At 51.5% G+C, this 18,990-nt stretch overlaps 1 protein-coding gene across 5 annotated transcripts in view; it reads left to right on the top strand.

Annotated features, from left to right (window-relative positions):
- LRRFIP1 (LRR binding FLII interacting protein 1) overlaps positions 1 to 18,990 on the top strand; it is a 138,025-nt gene that overhangs the window by 64,785 nt on the left and 54,250 nt on the right. For all 5 annotated transcript variants that reach the window (XM_069465918.1, XM_069466001.1, XM_069465675.1 and 2 more), the window contains exon 2: positions 10,554 to 10,640. In XM_069465918.1, coding sequence (XP_069322019.1) covers positions 10,554 to 10,640 — 87 coding nt within the window. The remainder of the gene's footprint in view (positions 1 to 10,553; positions 10,641 to 18,990) is intronic.

The raw sequence follows: 18,990 nt of genomic DNA, 5'->3' as shown, positions 1-18,990 counted from the left end.
GTATACGGAAGTTTTCCCTGACCCTTGCCGTAACCTCATGGGGGTAGGTAGTTTTGTTATCTCCGGTTTACAGATGAAGAGGACACTGATGCTAGAAAAGTCAGGGGACTTTCCAAGTCCCCACAGCTAGTAGGCAGTTCAGACTCAGGCCTGCTGACTTGGAACCGGTGCTGATACTGTCACCACTGTATACAGTGCTTCAGGCAGGCTCTAGCAGGTAGATGTGCTGCTGTTGCTGTTGTCAGCTTTCCTCGCAGCCTGGGGTCTCACAACCCCGCATGGGGGCTGAAGGATGTCCTTGTACTAAGGCAGCCTTTTAGGACCCAAGTCCTTGCTCTGAATGCACACTGAGAAGCCTTCATCCCATTGAACTTTTCTATATCTGGCAGTTTTCAGATAAGAGCTCATGCAATGAATTTTAATTTTCTAAATAAGGAAAAGAATAGCAGAAATGAAAGACTGTAGAGACTTCTGTTTTGCTGTTTTTGTACTATACTAGCATTTTAATTATTACTTATGTCAACATACGTACACCCAGGAACCGCTGTGATTTAAGCCTTGTTTTCTGTGTGTTGAGTAGCACCTCCCTCATCCTCATCCCAGTAAACAAGTTCATTGAGGATAGAAATGACGGCTACCGTTTCTTTCAGAGCTGGTTCCAGGAGCACAGACTGAATTCAGGAAGGCGCATCAGTAGCTGTGCCACCCAAGGCGGGAGCCCCTGGCCCTGCTGGGGTGCTCAGCCCTGTTCTGAGCAGAACAGTTGAAATGTTTGTGTGAAACCTTAAAGCTGAGGGGTTTATAGGATGGCCTTGGGGGGAGCAGGCGGAGGTGAAGGGAGGGGAGTCCAGGCGCTGGCTGGAGGGACAGCTGTCACCTGGAGAGAAGTGGAGCCGGGGAGGCAACGCACCCTCACCTTCAGTCCCACGCAGCCCGTTAGTGTTGTCCTGGCTCTCGTTTCTATTCCCAGCATGTTGGGGCTATCGACAGAAATACGGAGATTCATTCATCTCAGGGAAAAAAATGTATGAATAGCAAGAGTAGAAACGCATCTGCACCATTTGCATTCCTCCGCACAGCGTGGGCAGCTGCTGAGCCCCGACTGTGAAGTTTGAACAGGTCAATGGATTAGTCATTGCACTCGGTAAAGTGACATCATTTTGTTCTTGTTTAATGTGTTTGTTATTTTAGTTTGTGAAGTACTTTAAATCTGTTTATTATTCTGAAAAGCAAAGTCCAGAGATTTCCAGTAGCAAAGCAGGGAAAGAAAAGTCTGTGGACAACCTCAGTGTACATTTAATTATTAATTATGAATTATTTAATTCACCTCTGGGGTAAAGACAGAATTTCAGAAGATAAGCTCTTAGAGATTACGTAGATATAGAATTTCAGAGGAGACCAGCCTGAGCAAAAGCGAGACCCCATCTCTACTAAAAAAAATAGAAAGAAATTATATGGACAACTAAAAATATATAGAGAAAAAAATTAGCCAGGCATGGTGGCGCATGCCTGTAGTCCCAGCTACTCGGGAGGCTGAGGCAGGAGGATCGCTTGAGCCCAGGAGTTTGAGGTTGCTGTGAGCTGGGCTGATGCCACGGCACTCTAGTCTGGGCAACAGAGTGAGACTCTGTCTCAAAAAAAAAAAAAAAAAAAAGAATTTCAGAGGAGAAGGAAACTCTTAGAGATTACGTCCCCTCCTACTTCTGTGATGAGGGCGGATGTTCAAAAATTAAGTAATTGACCCAAGCTCACATAACTGGGCAGCGGCAGAGCCCAGGCTGGTGGCCAGGGCTGGGTCTGTACGGTCTCCAGCTGCGGAAATGCAGATCCCTACTGAGCAGGCTGCAGCCACAGCCTCGAGAGACAGTCGCACCCGGTGTTCCCGGGACTTGTCCACTAGGTCCCGTGCAGAGGCAGTAGACCCCCTCCTCAGGCTGTAGGCCCAGGCAGGAGCAGCCTTGCAAACTAAAGGCTTCTTTGAAGGCTGCTGTTTTATCAGAAAATTTCATGATAAGTTTAGTGTACGCCATAATTCATCTGACTTAATTCTGATGGGAACACGATGTTTTAAATAACCACTTAAGCTTTAGTCTTTAACTTTATGTCCTCCAAATCTTCACCTAAACTTGTCCTGTTTATTCTGTGGCCTAAGCACCAGCCCCCAGACCTGTTCTGTAAGTTGTCCCCGAGCGAGTTTGCGAAGTGTGGCTGTGTGCCGTCCGAGGGCGGAGAGGACAGCACCAGCTTCTAGGCCGAGCTGCTACAGCTGTGGTTCCAGCCCCGTCAGACCCAGCACCCCTTTTTATAACAGGTTCCTTACCATCCTCATTACTAACCTGAAATGAAATTCATAGGTTATAAAATCAACCAGCATGCATAATTTTAAGTCAATATAATATTTACTTAAAAAGAAATAAAGGTAATTTATGGTAATACAGTATGAATTTTGATACAGAAGTGCTCAAACCCAGGTATGCCAGGAGATGAGTGCGGTTGTCAGACTTGCCCAGACCCGTGCCTGGCCTCGGAGCCGCGGATGCAGACAGGGGCAGGTGTGCGCTGCTGAGACCCCCGCACCACCCCTCATGTCGCCGCCTGTGACTTGACATTCTGGAATTGTGACTGTCTCCTGGAAAGTTCTGAACAAAGCCAGGTGTAATCTTCCCTCAATTTCCATGCTGATTCCTGGAATGTTTAATGTATGTTTGAACTGTGCAAGATATATTTTGAGTTTATGTGTAAGTTGGAATCAGTTTGTAGATCTAAAAATTAAAAACAGATTTTCTATCTGCGGGAGAAGCCACAGTGCAGGCCTGTCTGATACCGGGTGATTGGCAGACCTGGCCCCGCCCCTTTCCTGCCATTCACCCCCAATCAGTGTGACCCCCATTTCCAAAATGCCGTCTGAGTCAGCACTTCCGTCACTGACAGCCACGTGTCCTCACTCAGTGGCGACTGTCCTCCCAGCCGTGGCTGCAGAGGGGGCTCCCTGTGGTTTGGGGGACTTACCAAGGTTGCCTAGACTGAAGCAAGATGCACGCGGCGGCGGTTTGGGAGGCACCGGCCTCCGACTCGCCCTTTCCCCTCCGCGTTGCCCTGAGTAACAGGCTATTTTTAGAGGCTCTTGCATCTGAGGGGTGGGGGGTTTACAAAGAAAACAAAAGTTGGTGGCTGTTGCCACTTCCTGTAGCAAAGGCGACTCCGGAAGGGAGCCTGTGTGGCAGCCCCTCGTTGCTGGGCACAGTGGCCCATGGCAGGCCACACCGACAGGCCACACCGACACAGGCCTGTGTGCAACTCCCAGAGGATCCATCGGTGAGGGCCAAGGCCCCTGCTGGCTTCTAGACAAAACCAGTTCCCTGTTGGCACTTCGGGCGTCACCTGCATGATCTTCCTGTACAGTCACAGGAGCGACTTTACAGACATCCTTCAGACTTTTCCAAAAAGAGTATAAGCTATAGTTGGAACATATCATGGGGCCTGGAGAAAAGCTACCAGACTTTCAGTTCTGCTTGATCCCAAAACCTGGAGCTCACGTGAATGTGTGTGATCAACGCAGATGCCCTCCTGCCTGCGGAGTGTGTGCGGCTGAGCAACTGCCCCTCTCCGAGCAGCAGTCCTCTCCCTCGGCCCACGCAGTGTCCCTAAAGTGTGGGAACAGGCTCCCAGCCAACAGTGGCTCAGCACCCACCCCCCGGAGCGTGGCAGTCGCTGACTTGCTCCTGAGTGATGTATGGTCAGTCTCCGCCAGGCTGAGCCGGCCTCCCCAGCTAAGGTTTGGTGCCTCTCCGGGCCCCAGGGCTTTCTCAGCCTGGGCAGAGGAAGTGACACATCTCAGTCCTATTTCTCAAGAACTGCCCCAGAGTTGTGGCTCATAAATCCCTTCTAGCTGCTGTGTAGAATTCTGGACCCCTTGGGTGTCACTACACAGTTTAAAAGCAGAGAAAGAACTTTTTCTGTGACTGCAGGGTGGGAGGTCCTGGGGTGTAGAATCCCCCACTAGGCTGGAACCCCAGGAAAGCTGTGAAGCTCAGGAAATGGACAAGGCAGAGCTGGGACTCCCTGAAATTGTGCCGAGCTTGAAGAAGCTGCCACGAGGGCCACCTGCCACACCTTCGTCCCTACAGCAATCAGGACCTCTGTCCCACCATGTCACATTCATGTCCTTTGCATGGGGACTTCCTGGGAGGGGCCACAAGAAGGATGCAAATATGTTAGAGCTGTTAGAGCCCCCAGACATCATTGGAACTGGGGCTCAGGGTATTGGGGCTGCTCCCCCCTGGGCAGCATCTCTAGCCAGCAGGGTACTTGGAGAGCTCTCCCTCTGCTGCGTCTGTCCTAGGCTTTGTCTTTGTGTCCTGGTCAATAACTTCTTTTTCTAGTTCTCCTTGGCCTGTCCCCAGCCTGCGCAGGCTGTCCCCGAGCTCCCTGACCCTGAGGAAGGAGCAGCTGCTGTCTCCGGATGACTGTCTTCTGTGGCTGGGAGTCTCTGGTGCTCCGAGCAGGAGCCTGTCAGGGTCCCGGAAGAACAGGCACGGTCGGACTGTCTGTCTCACGCCCCGTGTGTCTGCTCTGTGCTTCTGTCTAGAACCAGAGCCCGTCAGGCTCCCTGTGTGGCGTAGGGACCCCTCGAGAAGGGAGCTCCTGAGCCCTGCTTTCATCTGAGGCTCAGGATGGTGACCTCTCCGCACAGCTCCCTGGAAACTCCTCTAGCCTGGCTCCCGAGACATCACACAAGGGTCTGTGCAGCCCAGAGAAGGCCTCCCGGGGGAGAAGGGTGGCTTTGGTGGTCTGTCTCCGCCTCGGGCTTGCAGGCTGGGTGCCTGGTGACGGGACCCCACCAGAGGCTCCTCCCAAGCCTTCAGCTCCACAGCAGGCTGCAGTGATGGCGTCCAGGACAGTGGCTGGGGGTCAGGCCTGTGCTGCCTTGTGTATTTTTAGACCCCTCATCACCACAATCACCTCGGTACCAGGGTGCCGTTGTGTTTCTATATGGTAAAATAAGATGTGAAAGTAAAACTCTGGAGTCAAAGGTTCAGCTCTTTAGATTATTATGATGCGGCAACTTTGGTGATAAATGCAGTCTTTTTTTTCCCCAACCATCCCCACCCTCAGAGATAGTCTCACTTTACAACCCAGTGCTGTGAAACTGTGTGGGATCCCCGCCAGGGCAGTAGGACCCTGGGGAGAGGGCCCGGCTGTGTCCCCTGCAAAGGGAGGTGGCACTCTGGCATTCCAGACCCGTGGTCAGCTGGGAGCCTGGATGGGGGGATGTGGTCGGAGGAGCTGGCTGTGTCAGCGCCACCCTCTGCTCCGCCCCAGCCCTGAGGCAGCTGCAAGACCCGGGGGACCGGTGGAGTGACACTGCAGGGGCTTCTAGCAAAAGCCTGCAGCACCACAGAGGTCTTGTAGCAGCAGCAAGCATAGGTTTTAGTTTGGGGAGGGCTCCTTCATTTCTTTCTTTCCTTTCCTTCTTTTTAAATCTTTGCCATTTATTGTGCAACATGTCAGACATACCGAGAAGTGGATGGCCGGCCACAGGGCAGGTGCAAGGGATCAGGGATTGCCAGCACCCCTGGAGCGCTTGTAGGAGCCCAGCGGGTCTGGGGTGGGCCTGAGGTTTGCATTTCTAACAGGTCCCAGGTGAGACCTGGGGGATGACATCCGAGAGCCATCAGTTTTAAGAGCCCCGTGTCCCCCCACCCAGCCTCAACAGTGGTCAACTCACAGCCGTCCACACCCCGTGCACTCCACCACCCAGGTTGTTTGAGATAAATCAGAGAGAGATCCTATCATTGCACCCTTAAATATCTTAGTATGTATCTCAGCAAAGACGGTCTTGAGTGGAGAAGGGAGGCTTCGGGGTCCAGAGCCTGCCGTTTCTAGAGTCCCTGGCGTGGAGCGACCGTGCCAGGGGAGTCGCCAAGGGCTTGCTCAGCCGCCTTTGCCCTTCCCTGTTGGCCCTTGTGGGAGGACAGAGAGCAGCTACGCCAGTCAGGGGGGCCCGACACACTCAGAGCTGCAGCGTGAGGGACTGACGGGGCATGTGGGAGGGTGCACAGTCTTCTAAACTGTTTTTTGAAGCCCTCTGCAGTTTCTACTTTGCGTACTAAATTCCATAAATCCACCTACCTTTCTCTGTCCCTTCAGTCCTACCAGCTTCATTTGGTCACTGTCATCTCCCCTGACGTTGGGAGCTTGGAGAGGGTTCACATGGGGCATCCCGACTCCATATCCACCGGGGCCCTTGAGACTGTCAGGCAGCAGACAGGGGGCCCTGGTGTCGGGTGTTGGTACGCATCCTGGGTGCCCCCAGCCTCTGGGAGCTGGCAGAGGCCAGGGGCTCTTCTCCAGGGTTCCTCTAGCATTGGGTCCACATGGGCTCTCCTTGGGATCCCTGGGACCCCGGACGTCCCTCCACTGTCCGCTTGCCTCCCTGCTATGCCTTGCAGCCTTCCCCGAGCGCAAAGCTTGGTTCTAGCACGCAGTTCTGCAGCCCAGTTCTTTCTGTTCTGTGCTCGAAGCAACCTCCCTACTCACTTCCTGGGTTTCCTGGCCACCCCCCGCCCCGTACCTCCTCCACACATTTCAGCCAGAGCCGTGTTTCTAAAACAGAAGTCAGACCCCGCTGTGTTCTTTCTTAAGACTCTTCAGGGGTTCTGAATTCCTTCAAGACAAGGCTGCAGACCGGGGGCCGAGAGGGAGGCCTGCACCCCGGGCCTGCGCCCTTCTCGCCGCCTCCCGCTGCGTCCCACGCCCCTGGTCACAGCAGCCCTGGCCCTGGCTCTCTGCTCTCTGCTCTGCAGGGCTCAGCTCCGGGCTCGTGTCCTGCGGGTGCTTCCCCAGCTCCCAGGGTTGGGTCAGGTTCTCCAGAGCAGCCCCCACCACGCTTTTCTCGCCCCGTTGTGGCCCTCCTCACTTATACATTGTCGCCAGTTGCTGTGCGTGTATCCCTGGAAACTTGTCGCCGGCCGACTCTGGTGGTCTGCTGCGTGAGTCAGTGGTCCCTGCTGTCCCTGGTCCCTTACAACCTAAGTACAGAAACGGAAAGAAAGTGTTTGGGAACTCTTAAAGCAATGTGACACGCTGTTGCCATCACGAGACCGTGTATGTTACAGCAGAGTTGACCCAGGCAGGGCCGTCCTGCGCCATCCAAGCACAGGCCCAGAGAACTGGCCGGACTGTCCGCGTTGTCCCCGGCAACTTGATGGTGACTGCGCCCCGCCAGGCTGTTGTGGGATGAATTTTGTCAAAACTCTGTGTGGTTTTTCTCGCAAGCATCTGGAGCTAGCATCGAGAGCTGCTCCGCTGATAAGGGCAGTTGTGTGCTTGCGAGGAGGCCACGCATAGGTTTGCACCGGGCGAGCGCGGGCGCACGCTTTTGTGGGTTTAGTTAGGCAGACTCCGAGAGGCGAGGTGGTGGCCACCAGTCCCTGTGTCACAGGCACTCTGCTTTCCACGTGGGGGTCACACGGGGATCCAGAGAGACGCAGGCACTTTGGAGGGTGGGGAGTGCAATGATTTGAAATTGTGTTGAATTATGATACAAATTTATCATCTTTATAAATTCTAATCTAAGGTAAAAATCAGCGTAGTTGATCTGTCTTCGAGGTTGACTTGCTCGTGTCCTCAAGGGATTTATTCTGTAACGTGGCTGGTTTGTGTCCTTCTGCTGTCAGCCCAAGCCTGCGTCCCTCAAAGCGAGGGTCGCTGGTTTTAGTCTTCGAAGGCCATTCTGCTCACGCACGGGAGGGACGCGTTAGGCTGAAGGCAGACTTGATGGGACCCTTTCCCTGGCTGGCGGCAGGCCCTACAAGAGTCACAGAGGCCCAAGGTCCGACGGGGTGTGGTTCGGGAGGCCTGTCGCCCGGGGGAGGACACTGAGAGGGAGCTCTGCGTAGCAGGCGCTATGTGCTCAGGCAGGTGGTCTCTTCAGGGATCCAAGCAGAGCCAAACCGAGTAGGGTGGGAGCTGGACAGGCAGGCTGAGGGGGTTGGGCGTGCAGGTGCCCAGGACCCCCCCAGCCCAGAGGGGTCGTCTCGCACCTGCCCCCTTCCACTGGTCGTCTGTTGGTGCATAACAAACACCCGCCAACTCAGCGGCTTGGAGTGACACTCATTTACGATCTCACGGTTTCTGTGGCCAGGATTCTGGCCCAGCCCCTGTGCTCTACCCAGGGTCCCACGAGGCTGCAGTCAAGGTGTCGGTCAGGCCGGGGTCTTTCTGGAATTCAGGGTCCTCTTCTGAGCTCACATGGCTTTGTTGGCGGAATTCACTTCCTGTGGTTGTAGGACCGAGGGCCCCTGCTCCTGCTGGCATCAGCTGGGGCTGCGCTCAGGTCTCCGAGGCCACGCTGCCCCTCACACGTGGCAGCCTGCTTGCTCCACGTGTGATGGAGCAAGGATGCTCGCTGACTCCAAGACCCCAGTTTAAAGGCCTCACTGATTAGGGCGGGCCCGCCAAGAACAGTGTCCTTTTTGCTCAAGTCACAGTCAACTGATGAGGGATCTCAGTTAACTTGTGCGACTCTCTGTGCCATGTGACACATCCCAGTCACAGGAGGGGCATCCACCACACTCGCGTTCCCGCCCACGCCGGGGCGGGGGGCTGTGCGGTGCGTGGGCACCAGTGGTGGGGATCTCGGGGACCACCCAGAATTCTGCTGACCAGACTCCTCTCCTCCCGTCCCCTTCCTCTCCCTTCCCTCTCCTCTTCCTTGTGTCCTCACCCTGGTCCCTCCTCCCCAGTTCTCCCTCCCTTTCCCAGTGCACCCCCCTTCCTCCTCTCCCAGGCTGAGGGGCTAAGGCTGTGAGGACTCTGGCCTGTTACCCACTGGCTTAGAAACCGAGCCAGCGGGCACGGAGCCCCCTGCCTCCCCACGTGTGGCCTTCGCCGTTTGCTGGCCTGCGGCGGGCCATGAGCCGTAGGAAGTCAGTGTGATGCTCTTTCCTTCCCCAGCCCCTCCCGAGGTGCTGGGTCTTTCTACAGACTCCCGCGGCCCCTCATGCAACATGCCGTGGCCTTGGACATCGAAAACGGCAGGGAGGGTTCAAAATTCAGATGCAGTTGTGACTTTTGACACCCCTTGATTTGAAAGACATGGGTGGGTTGATAAAGGAGCCACGTGAATGAACCGAGTTATAGAACAAATTCCTTATGGGGACACAGGCAGGCCGGCCTGGAAGGCAGATCACCCGCGGCCAAATTCAATTCAGATGAGAATTTAGAAAGAAGATACATTTGTAATACACACACTGTGTGGAGGGGAGGGCCCTTGACATCAGGACCCCCTTCCTGGTGTGAGCCCACCGGGCAGAAGCACGCTGGCCGACTCTGAAGGCCCTGCTTTAAGATTCTCTAGGAGCCGGGCGTGGGGGCAACCACCTGTATCCCAGCTGCTTAGGAGGCCGAGGTGGGAGGATTGAGACCAGGAGTTCGAGGCTACAGTGCTCTGTGATGGCACCTGCGAATAGGCCCTACACTCTAGCATGGGCAACATAGCAAGACCCCTCTCTGAACCAAAAACAAAGATTATATGAATTCCTTGGAAACTGTGTTTATAGAACCATCAGTGTGAAGATTTGCATTCAAAAAAAAACTTAAGTGGAAAGAAGCTGGGATTTGTTTGATACCAGGAAACCTAAATTCTGGAACACTCATGTTATCCATGTCACTGGGCTGTTGTTCTGCATAACATAACAGCATGAGAATCACAGAACATGAAACATGAACATAAACGCCAGGTTCGACGGCATGCTTTGGCTGTCCCTCGCCACGCGTTTCCAGCACTCTCGAGTGGAATATGGCAGAACAGCTACAAATTGAAAGGCAGTTAAATGGAGGCAGTGTTTGTTTGTTTGTTTGTTTGTTTTAACATTAGGAAGGACTCTAACAGCTAGAACCATTTGCTCTGATCTTTGTTGTCTTGAGAAAAGGTGGGTTCCCGCCCTGCAGGGCTAAGGCCTGAGGGGGAGGTGAGGGTGCAGGTGTGCTGCAAGGTGACTGGCGGGGAGCTCTAGAGCGTGGGGGCGAGTCCCAGCGCCAGGCCAGCAGCCCCGTACCCTCACTCGGGCAGCCTCTCCGGCCTCCACCCCCTGCTCTGTCAAGTGAGGATCGAGCTAGAAGCCTGCAGGAGCATCCAGCTCTGACGCTCTGCTCGCCCCGAGGGAGGCAGACAGCCCAGCCCTGCCACTTACAGGCTGTGTGACCTTGGGCAGGTTACTTAGCCTCTCTGTGCCGTGGGTCCCTCATGTATAAACCGGGGGTGGTAACGGTCTCTGCCTAATGGGGCTGTTTTGAGGAGTACGTGGTGTAATATATTATCCATGAAGCGCTTAGAATAGTGCCCTCCTGGCATTTGAAAGGGCTGGACAAATGGCAGCAGTTGCTGTAGCCACCATCAGTCACTCCTGACCACCCTTGTAACCTGAATGAGTCTGGGATTCATTGTTGTCTACCTCTTAAGTCTGAACGAGATTTTCTTGCAGCAGCATCACTGCGGACCGTGTCCCAGGAAGGTGTCTGTCCTCTGATCAGATGTCGCTCTGTTTCAGGCGGAGGCCCGGCTCGCGGCGAAGCGCGCAGCCCGCGCGGAGGCTCGAGAGATCCGCATGAAGGAGCTGGAGCGGCAGCAGAAGGAGGTAACGCCTGGGGCTCGTCACTGGGTCTTTTCACCGTGATGTTCATTTCAGGCCCAGCGTGCAAATGCAGAGGCACCTGTCGCTGCGGACGCACCTGTCGCTGTGGACGCACCTGGCCGTCTCACACCGCCCCTGGTGCATTTGCGCGCGTGATCTCTGCCTGAGGTCGGGCGGGAGTGCGCGTAGCACGAGCCCAGCATCTGCCCCAGACCCCGGCTGTCGGATCCTGCGACAGCGTGTGGGTCCCGTGCCTGTGGAGCCCTCCCTGGCCGGCATCTGGCTGCGGGGAGCCGAAAGTACTGGGTGAACTTCAAGGTCTAACTGTTGAACTAGAATTAGGTCCTTCGAATTTAAATGGGAAAGAAGAACAGATTAATAATTTTTAAACTGACCAAATTGTTTTATTTATAAATATTTATAGATATTTCCCCCAAGGCTTGTACAGTGTTGAGTAGGTTTCAGGATACCTGAGGCCCGCGTGGCGCAGAAGAGAGGGGACATCGTGGATAAAGTAGCGGGGGCAGCCGCCCCGGGAGCGTGGGCAGTGCAGTGTGGACGCCCCTCCCCTGTTTTCATCCTCCCGAGCTGGATCCGGAGGTCGTTTCTGACGCACGAGGGCTCTTGACCTCACAGGGGGGTTCCCGCGGCCGCAAAGGCAGAGAAGCCTCGCCCCTCTCGGTTCACGGTCTCCGCCACACCTGGCCCCACCCCAAAGGGCCTTTCTTGTTAAAAAGGTGTCAGTCTATTGTGTTGAACAGAGGTAACCAGCTGCCTTCCCCAGAGCTGGTTTTCATACACAGGTTCTTGTTTGGCTCCCATGGTGATATTTAAAAACTCAAACCAGTTTTTAAAATTTATGAGATTGCAGATAAAAATCTGAATCTCCAGTTTCCCTTAAGACCATTGCCTGTTCTGCCACGTTCCCAGCAAGGACCAAGCTGGTCACGTTCCTTGTAGGGACAAGGCCCTGGCTACCAGTCTGAGGTACTGTTGCCCTTCCTGCCTGGGGAGTTTGCCACTCCACGTGCAAATACGTGGGCAGGGGAGGGGGCAGTGTCACCTGCCTTGGGAGCCATCCCGGCACCGAGCAGCCCCGCACCCTCAAACTCTGCTCCACGTAGCGTTGCCAGAGCCCACCAAATGGAATGATTCTTTTGTTCCGAACTGGTTTTCTAAAATACAAGTTTTAAATGACAAGATCCCAATTGCTTTTCAAACTGCACTTTCTCTGTAGAATATTTCTGTTCATATTTCGGTAGACACTTCAGGCTCATTGTGTGCCGGCCACTGCCGGCCCCTTCCATCTGTTCCAGAAGCCACACCGCGCAGGGCAGGATGGTAGTTAGTCCCAGAGGCAGGGGCCACCTTCTCAGGCTGCGTGGCCGCCTCGTTCTGCAGAGCCCGGAGCTCGTGGTCGTCACCGGAGCTCCCAGGCCCATCCGGTTTTAATCTGCTACCCCGGGTTCCCCAACAGGCCCACAGTCTTTATTATTATTGTTGTTATTATTAAGGTCATTAAAGAGTTGTAAGAAGAATTTCCCCAGATATTTTGTTGTTCTGCCAGGTTCTGCCACACTTGATTGGATTTAAATCCCCTGCCCTGCTGGTGGTTTCTGTGTGGCCGTGTCCTCGGCCCTGTGGGGGTGGCCAAGCCAAGGACAGGGAGGCAGTGGGGCTGTGCGTGGGGTCTCCTTCAGTGTTCACGTGGTGTTAGCCACCTTTCTGTCATTCATCTCAAGCGCAGCGTGAGAGAAAGTTGCTTTCACCAAGAATACAAATGTAAACTTCTACAAAATCAAGGTGAAAGTGTATTATATAGCATACCTAGCTTCCAAATTATACGTATAGATAAAATGTATTCTATCCTTAATTAGGGGTAGAATTGATTTAAATAAACACATGATGATATTAGCAGCTTGTTACAAAGTTCTTTGGAAAAAGTTCTTGGTTTAGAAAATAAAAATTGAGATGAATTAAGCCACAAAATCATCTATTTGAACAGCCTCCTTTAAAAGGGAAGCATGCCTTTCTTCCTTTGAGCCAAAGGGAGTCCTCTCCTGTTGCATTTTAATTCTACAACGTCAGAGTAATCTGTTGATAAACTCCTGCATCTCAGTTGCAATATTCAAGCCAGACCAAAAAAAATTGAAAATAAGCCAGGCTCAGTGGCGGTACCTGTGGTCCCAGCTACTGTGGGGGCTGAGGCAGGAGGATCTCTTGAGCCCAGGCGTTCGAGGCCTCAGGTCATGCCTGTGAATAGCCACTGCACTCCGGCCTGTGCAACATAGTGAGACCCTCGTCTCTTAAAAACAAAGTCAGAAAGTAAAACATAGTTGCAAACCAAGATGGGAAACTAAGTCTTGGCCATTTAATTTTAGCATCATAAAAATCAGGGATGGATGTCGAGAGGGGAAGGGAGGCAGGTGGGGGTGCTGGGGGCCCGGCTGGCTCTCAGTGCCCCTCACAGCAGTCCTGCCAGGCCCAGGGAAGCCCCCAATGCACACACAGGACAAAGAAGCCAGGCCCAGGGCAGCTGGAGGGCTGTGCAGAGATGCAAACGCCGGTTGGTCCCCGACTTGCAGAGCCCACGCCCCGTCCAGAACAGCCCTCAGGTGTTCGATGCCTGCTGGTTAGCATGGGCTTTGCAGAGAAACTCCAATTAAATCCTGGGAAATCTGGTTTAAAATGCCGCAGTCATACAAACATATAGGTGTCATTTAGTCAATAAATCACATTAGAATTTTGAAATTGTTCATCCTAGGGCATGTGTCACTTTTATCGTAAAGACATTTTGATCCCTATGAACTACTGAAATGTCTCTTCCCATGGAGGGAAGAGTGAGTCCAGCTGATGCGCTCGGAGCTAGCAGTTTTGGGATGTGCTCGCAGGATTTAGGAAGGTGAGCTGACAGCACCTCCCTCGGCCTCTGCATATCACATCTCTGGGCCTGGCTGGTGTGAGAACTAGCTGACGCAGTCTGAGGTTATACAACCTGATACCTGGGGCAGTGGCATTTGAAGTTGTTGATTAAGGGGAAATGAATACGCTCTGGAAGACCAGTGTTTAACTGGTAGGGTTGATATTTTGGTGTAAAAATTGAGAGATACAATCCCTGTTTTCGTCTGGGTAGCGAGCCTTCCCACCCGCACACGGCGTTTCTGAGCGGCCACGGGGTTTTTTTTTTTTTTTTTTTTTTGAGTGGGAGGACGCTGTGAGGACATGCAGGGAGGGGAGGTAGCAGAGACAGCAGTGCCAGGCGGATCTGTGACCACGCCTTGGGGGCAGCGAGCTGGCTGCCTGTGTGTCAGATGCAGGCCAGCTCCAGCCCACCGAGCTCTCTCGTTAATGGTTCTTTTCAGCAGTTGCACGTGGTGAGAACCTACTGGACTCCAGCTTATCTTAGCTGTGCTCTGGGGGCCGTTTAAAGGATATGAGCTCCTTTTTAAGGGAAAATTATGTGTAGATCATTTTTGGGGAATCCAAGTGACCCTTGAACTTCATTAGAAGACCCTACAGTACTAGAAAAGAACTCGGATCAGGGTGTATCTCTTCATTGCTGTCGACTGGGTGAACACTTTGGTTGGAGGTACGGTGTCTGTCATCGTCACGGCACGGAGTGTGACCCCCTGAGCGTCCCCACATACGACTCGAAACACTAAGTCTAGTCTTACAGCTGTGGCGGGGCCTTGAACTGTGCCTGACACAAATGTTTTGTTGGATGAACGAATGCGAGTGAGCAGATATCTCAGCCTTGCCTAGTGGTTACTACAAAATTAGAAACCTCTGAAGCAAACTCATGTGTCAATGTGTGATAATAACTTCTTTTTTCACTATTTCAGTGATATTCTAATGATCACTCAGTTTAGCTGGAACGTTCCTGGTGTTCTGTGTGTGTCGGCATAAATCAGAACATCAAAGCCTCTTTCTTCGTTATTCGTGAATTTGACTGGTTGACTTTCTAATTAAGTTTCTGCACTTTCTGTTTAAACTTTTCCTATAATAGTATGAGAAGAAATTTCGAATTAAAGATGAAGAAGTGTTTTTTCCCTTTCATGGTAATAGGTTATACACACTTCTGCATTAGAACAGTAGCAGGACCGTGGTAGAGAGTCATGTGGGTATACCCGTATTTCTCCAATATATCTAAAGTGGAACGTGAAGTAAGTCATGAAATTGCTAATTCTCTCAGTGGGACCACAGACACTATTTTATGCACATTTTTCCAGTATTCGCTGTTTCTCTCCCAGTATGGCTTTTATTCATATTTCTATTTACAGAACCTTTCTCATGTTTCTGCTTCTTTAATTGGATTTTATATTTCTTTCCCTTTTTGTTCTTTGCTGTAGATCTATCAGGTCCAAAAGGTAGGCTCTTCCTTCTTTATTTTCTGATTTGCATGGACTAATTTTCCCTTGCCGAGGGCCCGGTCACCTTTCAGAAATCACGCCTTGCATTGGAGATACACAGGAGCTCTCACTTGGTTTCTCTGCCTTGTGTGGGAATTTGTTTTAACAAGTGCTAGGTCCCCGCTCCAGCCCCAGGAAAAGCCACAGCCAGCCACAGTCCTGTGTCCTGAATGCTTTTCCCATCTCCATTTTCCTCAAGATGTGAGGAAATTGTTTCCTTGAGAAAAAAACTAAGAAACCATAAAATCGTATTTCAGAATTTAAGGAGCCTTTTGAAATCATATATTGAAAAAGAAAGGTTATTTTCTTATAAAATGGTTAAAATATCAATGCAAATTACCACCTATTGAGAGGTTATTAGATATTGATTTATAATAAAAATTGAGTAAGAAAGACAATGACATAGCAATAAAATAAACCTGCCCTCCATCCCTAATATTCAGAGTTTCATGAACTAGCGTGCGTCCCCATTTCCTAGTATTTTGTACAGTCGGCTGAGGTGTAGCAATGAATACACCAGGCAGGCCGGGCTTAGCGTGCGTCCCCATTTCCTAGTATTTTGTACAGTCGGCTGAGGTGTAGCAATGAATACACCAGGCAGGCCGGGCTCAGAAAACAGAGAGAAAGAGCAAGTCGGTGGCTCATGGCTCAGCAGTAGTGAGGTCAGGAGAGAGCGGTTCCCTGAGAACTGCCAGAATTTGCATACAAGTGAGTCTTGCCCATAAATGCTTTTAGTTTGTTATTTATGACATCTGCAATGGTTTCTTTTTATGAATTTTAGTTTCTAGGTAGAATACAACTGTGTTATTCTCTTAGAGCAGCTAAGAGAATGAGAATAAGGCCATCGCTCTCCGAGGGTAGGGCACGCCGGCCCTTTCCACCCACTGGCGTACGTGTGGGAGCCTGGTGTGCTGGATTCCCGTGCTGCCCGCAGCCGAACGGCCTTCCCTTCTGTCTCCTTCTCTCTGCTTAACTGCCGTCCTGGCGAGTGCAAAGAGATCGGCGACGTAGACGCCAGGGTCTCCGCACTTTGTTAGTGTTTCTAGGGTCCGAGTATTGAAATGGATCCTGAAGCCCGAGTCGCCATCGTCCCCAGTCTGGGCAAGCTCCAGCAGGTCAGAGGCAAGGCTGGGGCGCCCGCTGTTGTCCCAAACCTAGCAAAGGGGCCCCGTGCAGTCATTTCCGCTCGCAGCCACCCCTTTCCTGAGTTAGATCACTGTCATTTTCCTTTCACAAATGCACCAGGGATGCAGCGTGAGACCCTTGTCAGAGTGGGAGCTGTGCACAGCACACGTCCGCAGCGGAAGTGCAGTGCGCAGCTCTGTCACTCAGGCGTGTCCAGGGGCAGGGAAGGCTTTCTTCAGCACGGAGGTTTATGAAGAGGAAAAGGAGGCAGTCGGCCTTCCTCTCCACCCAGTTGGCTGTTTTGTGTAATGGTTTCTCTGGAATCAAAGCTGTTTCTGAAAGTCAAGCACCTTTTGCAGTGGCCCGGCTCGTGCTTCTGTCTGCATGACTCACCGGCTGATCACAGCGGTTTACGTTTGGAATATTTTGCCCTTTCTGGACTTTGCTGTGCGGGTGCGGGTAGCTAACCTGGGTTTGCCGTGCGGGTGCTGGTAGCTAACATGGGAACTACTAGTGAATGGCATTGGCTGTCTCTAGGGGTGTCCTCCCCTCCTGGGGTGACGTGGAAATGCAGCTAGAGCTACGGTGGCTATCCACAAGGCTGCCCATGAACTAGGTGGAAGATTTTGAATCCTAGTTCTTATTTTTATCATGAAAAGAGCAATATATAATGTGCAGTATTTTATATAGGTATATAATGGCACAAAAAGAAAAACAAAAATAGAAAAACTGATAACACAGATTTCTTTTGGAATTTAAATAAGTTTATTGTGAATTTATATAGCCTCTCTTCCCTCCTCTTAAAAAATGTGTTTTTCTTCTACGTTTGAAGTTAAGCCATGACATAAAGGAGGGGTGATGGCATCACATGTTACAGGGGAAGAACCTGGAACTTAACAGGAGCTGACGTTAACTGAATGCAAAATAGCTTTAAGCCGATGCATTTCACTGACATTGAGGTTAAAACATGACTTTGGGAAGTGCTTGCTTTTATTTCCTTTATGAATTTATATTTAAGGAAATAACTTACAGAAAAAGATGTGGCTCATCTACTTTTTGTATTAGAGTCCAGTGTTGTTGAATTTTTTACAGCATTGGTAAATTCTCCCTCCTAATTTTTCTTCTTCCAATTTTCTGCTTACCGCCATTGCTAAGACTAGGGGGAGACCACTGGAGAGCTGTAGATTTTAACTCTGCCCTTCAAAACGAAACCAAACCAAACAGAGCAGCAGCATGTTTTGGATATTGTAAAACAGTGTCAAAAACTGTCTTGTATTTCTAGCATCCACTTTGTCTTCTGATTATAAGATTTTAATGTGTAAAGAGAAAACTCACATCTGTGTTATAGGATAAGGAGGTTTGGTGGGTTGTTTCTTGATTTTCTTCTTGGAAATTGAAGAAAAAGTAAGGAGAAAAGCAAAACCCCATTATTTGGGACTGTAACCTGGGTCCCCACCTAACGTTGGGGTTACTGTAATTAGTGATGATCATAGGCTTTCTGAGTCTGTTTTTCTGATTCTAACTTGGCCCGTTATGGTTTGGCCTAACAACAGAAACACATGGAGGTATTATAACTACAGTAAGCTCCAAACATAACTTGCAGGTCTGTGGATTTTTCTTCCTGTCCAAATGCCTCTTCTGTAGGCTAGTCATCGTCCTGCCCATGGCATGCTATAAAGACACCCAAAGTGTGTGGATCCCCACGGGCCTAGATTCAGCGTAGACACCAGGCACTGGGACGGGTGCACTAGACATCAAGGGGTCAGCACACAGTTCCCCCATCCTCTGGGTGTCCTTGTTCCTGATGTATTAATAGCAACACGGGGATGGCTCTGAGATGCTGCTCTCAAACAATGTTTTAGTCCTTTTGCTTTGAAGGCATGAACAGCTTGAGGAGAGGCTTGAAGTTCTGCTGGGCTCAGATTACCTGCTGGGGCGGAGGGGTCCGGGGTTGGGGTCTCTCTTCACATCTCACCACCTGCACGGGCTGCGTGGGCAGCGGCTTCTCTGCGGAACTCAAGCTCGTTCCCGACTGCTTTGCCTTGGCATGTCACCCTCACCACGTGGCTTGGGCGGGGATTTAAAAATGCATGTCAGAACAGTTTCTTAGACAATTACTGTTTCACTTCTTGCCTAATTTTCTTTCCCTTCCGTCTGTAGAAATATTATGGGCTGGATTCAAAATGGGGTGACATCGAGCAATGGATGGTAGGCCTCAAATACAATTTCTAAGACTTAAATGGTTTATAATTTAATTCTTATGTAGTTTAATTATGTAGATAGATTCCTATTGCACCATAATTTAATACTGAGAGATTTTCTTCCGGGGCTTTCTGCATCTGGTCTCTGACTGTTTACATCCCCAAATGAGCCTGCTTAGAGACGCCCCGGCCAGGCGTTTTGTCTGTCCAGGAGCCACCGACTGCTGATGTCTCCAGGCCAGCAGTCTGGGGGGTCTCCACTGCCACGGCCTCCCTGCACTCCGTGGGCAGAGGGCTGTGCATGGGGAACTCAGGATGGGCACGTGTCCCCGGGCTTGAGAACTTTCCGGCGAACTTGCCCATTACCACCACGGCCCACCAAGTCCAGCTGGAGCCCAGGAGGTACGTTATACTCTGTTTCCTTCTTTCGTGATGCCACCAGCTGGCCTCCCCCTCGTCCAACTTCACCTGCACTTGCTGTCGGGCCCCTGCTCATCCTGTCCGCTGTGCCTGCTGAAACCACTGCTCTTTGGTGAGAAAATTCCTTTCCCTTCTCAACCTGTTTCCTAGAACCACCCTCTACCTTCCTAAGTCAGGTGAGAGCCAGCTCACCCCTAG

This window comes from Eulemur rufifrons, chromosome 1 (genome assembly GCF_041146395.1).
Source record: "Eulemur rufifrons isolate Redbay chromosome 1, OSU_ERuf_1, whole genome shotgun sequence".
NCBI classification, from domain to species: domain Eukaryota; kingdom Metazoa; phylum Chordata; class Mammalia; order Primates; family Lemuridae; genus Eulemur; species Eulemur rufifrons.
The sequence above is the reverse complement of the archived record's forward strand: the minus strand, read 5'-3'. Positions and strand labels throughout refer to the sequence as shown.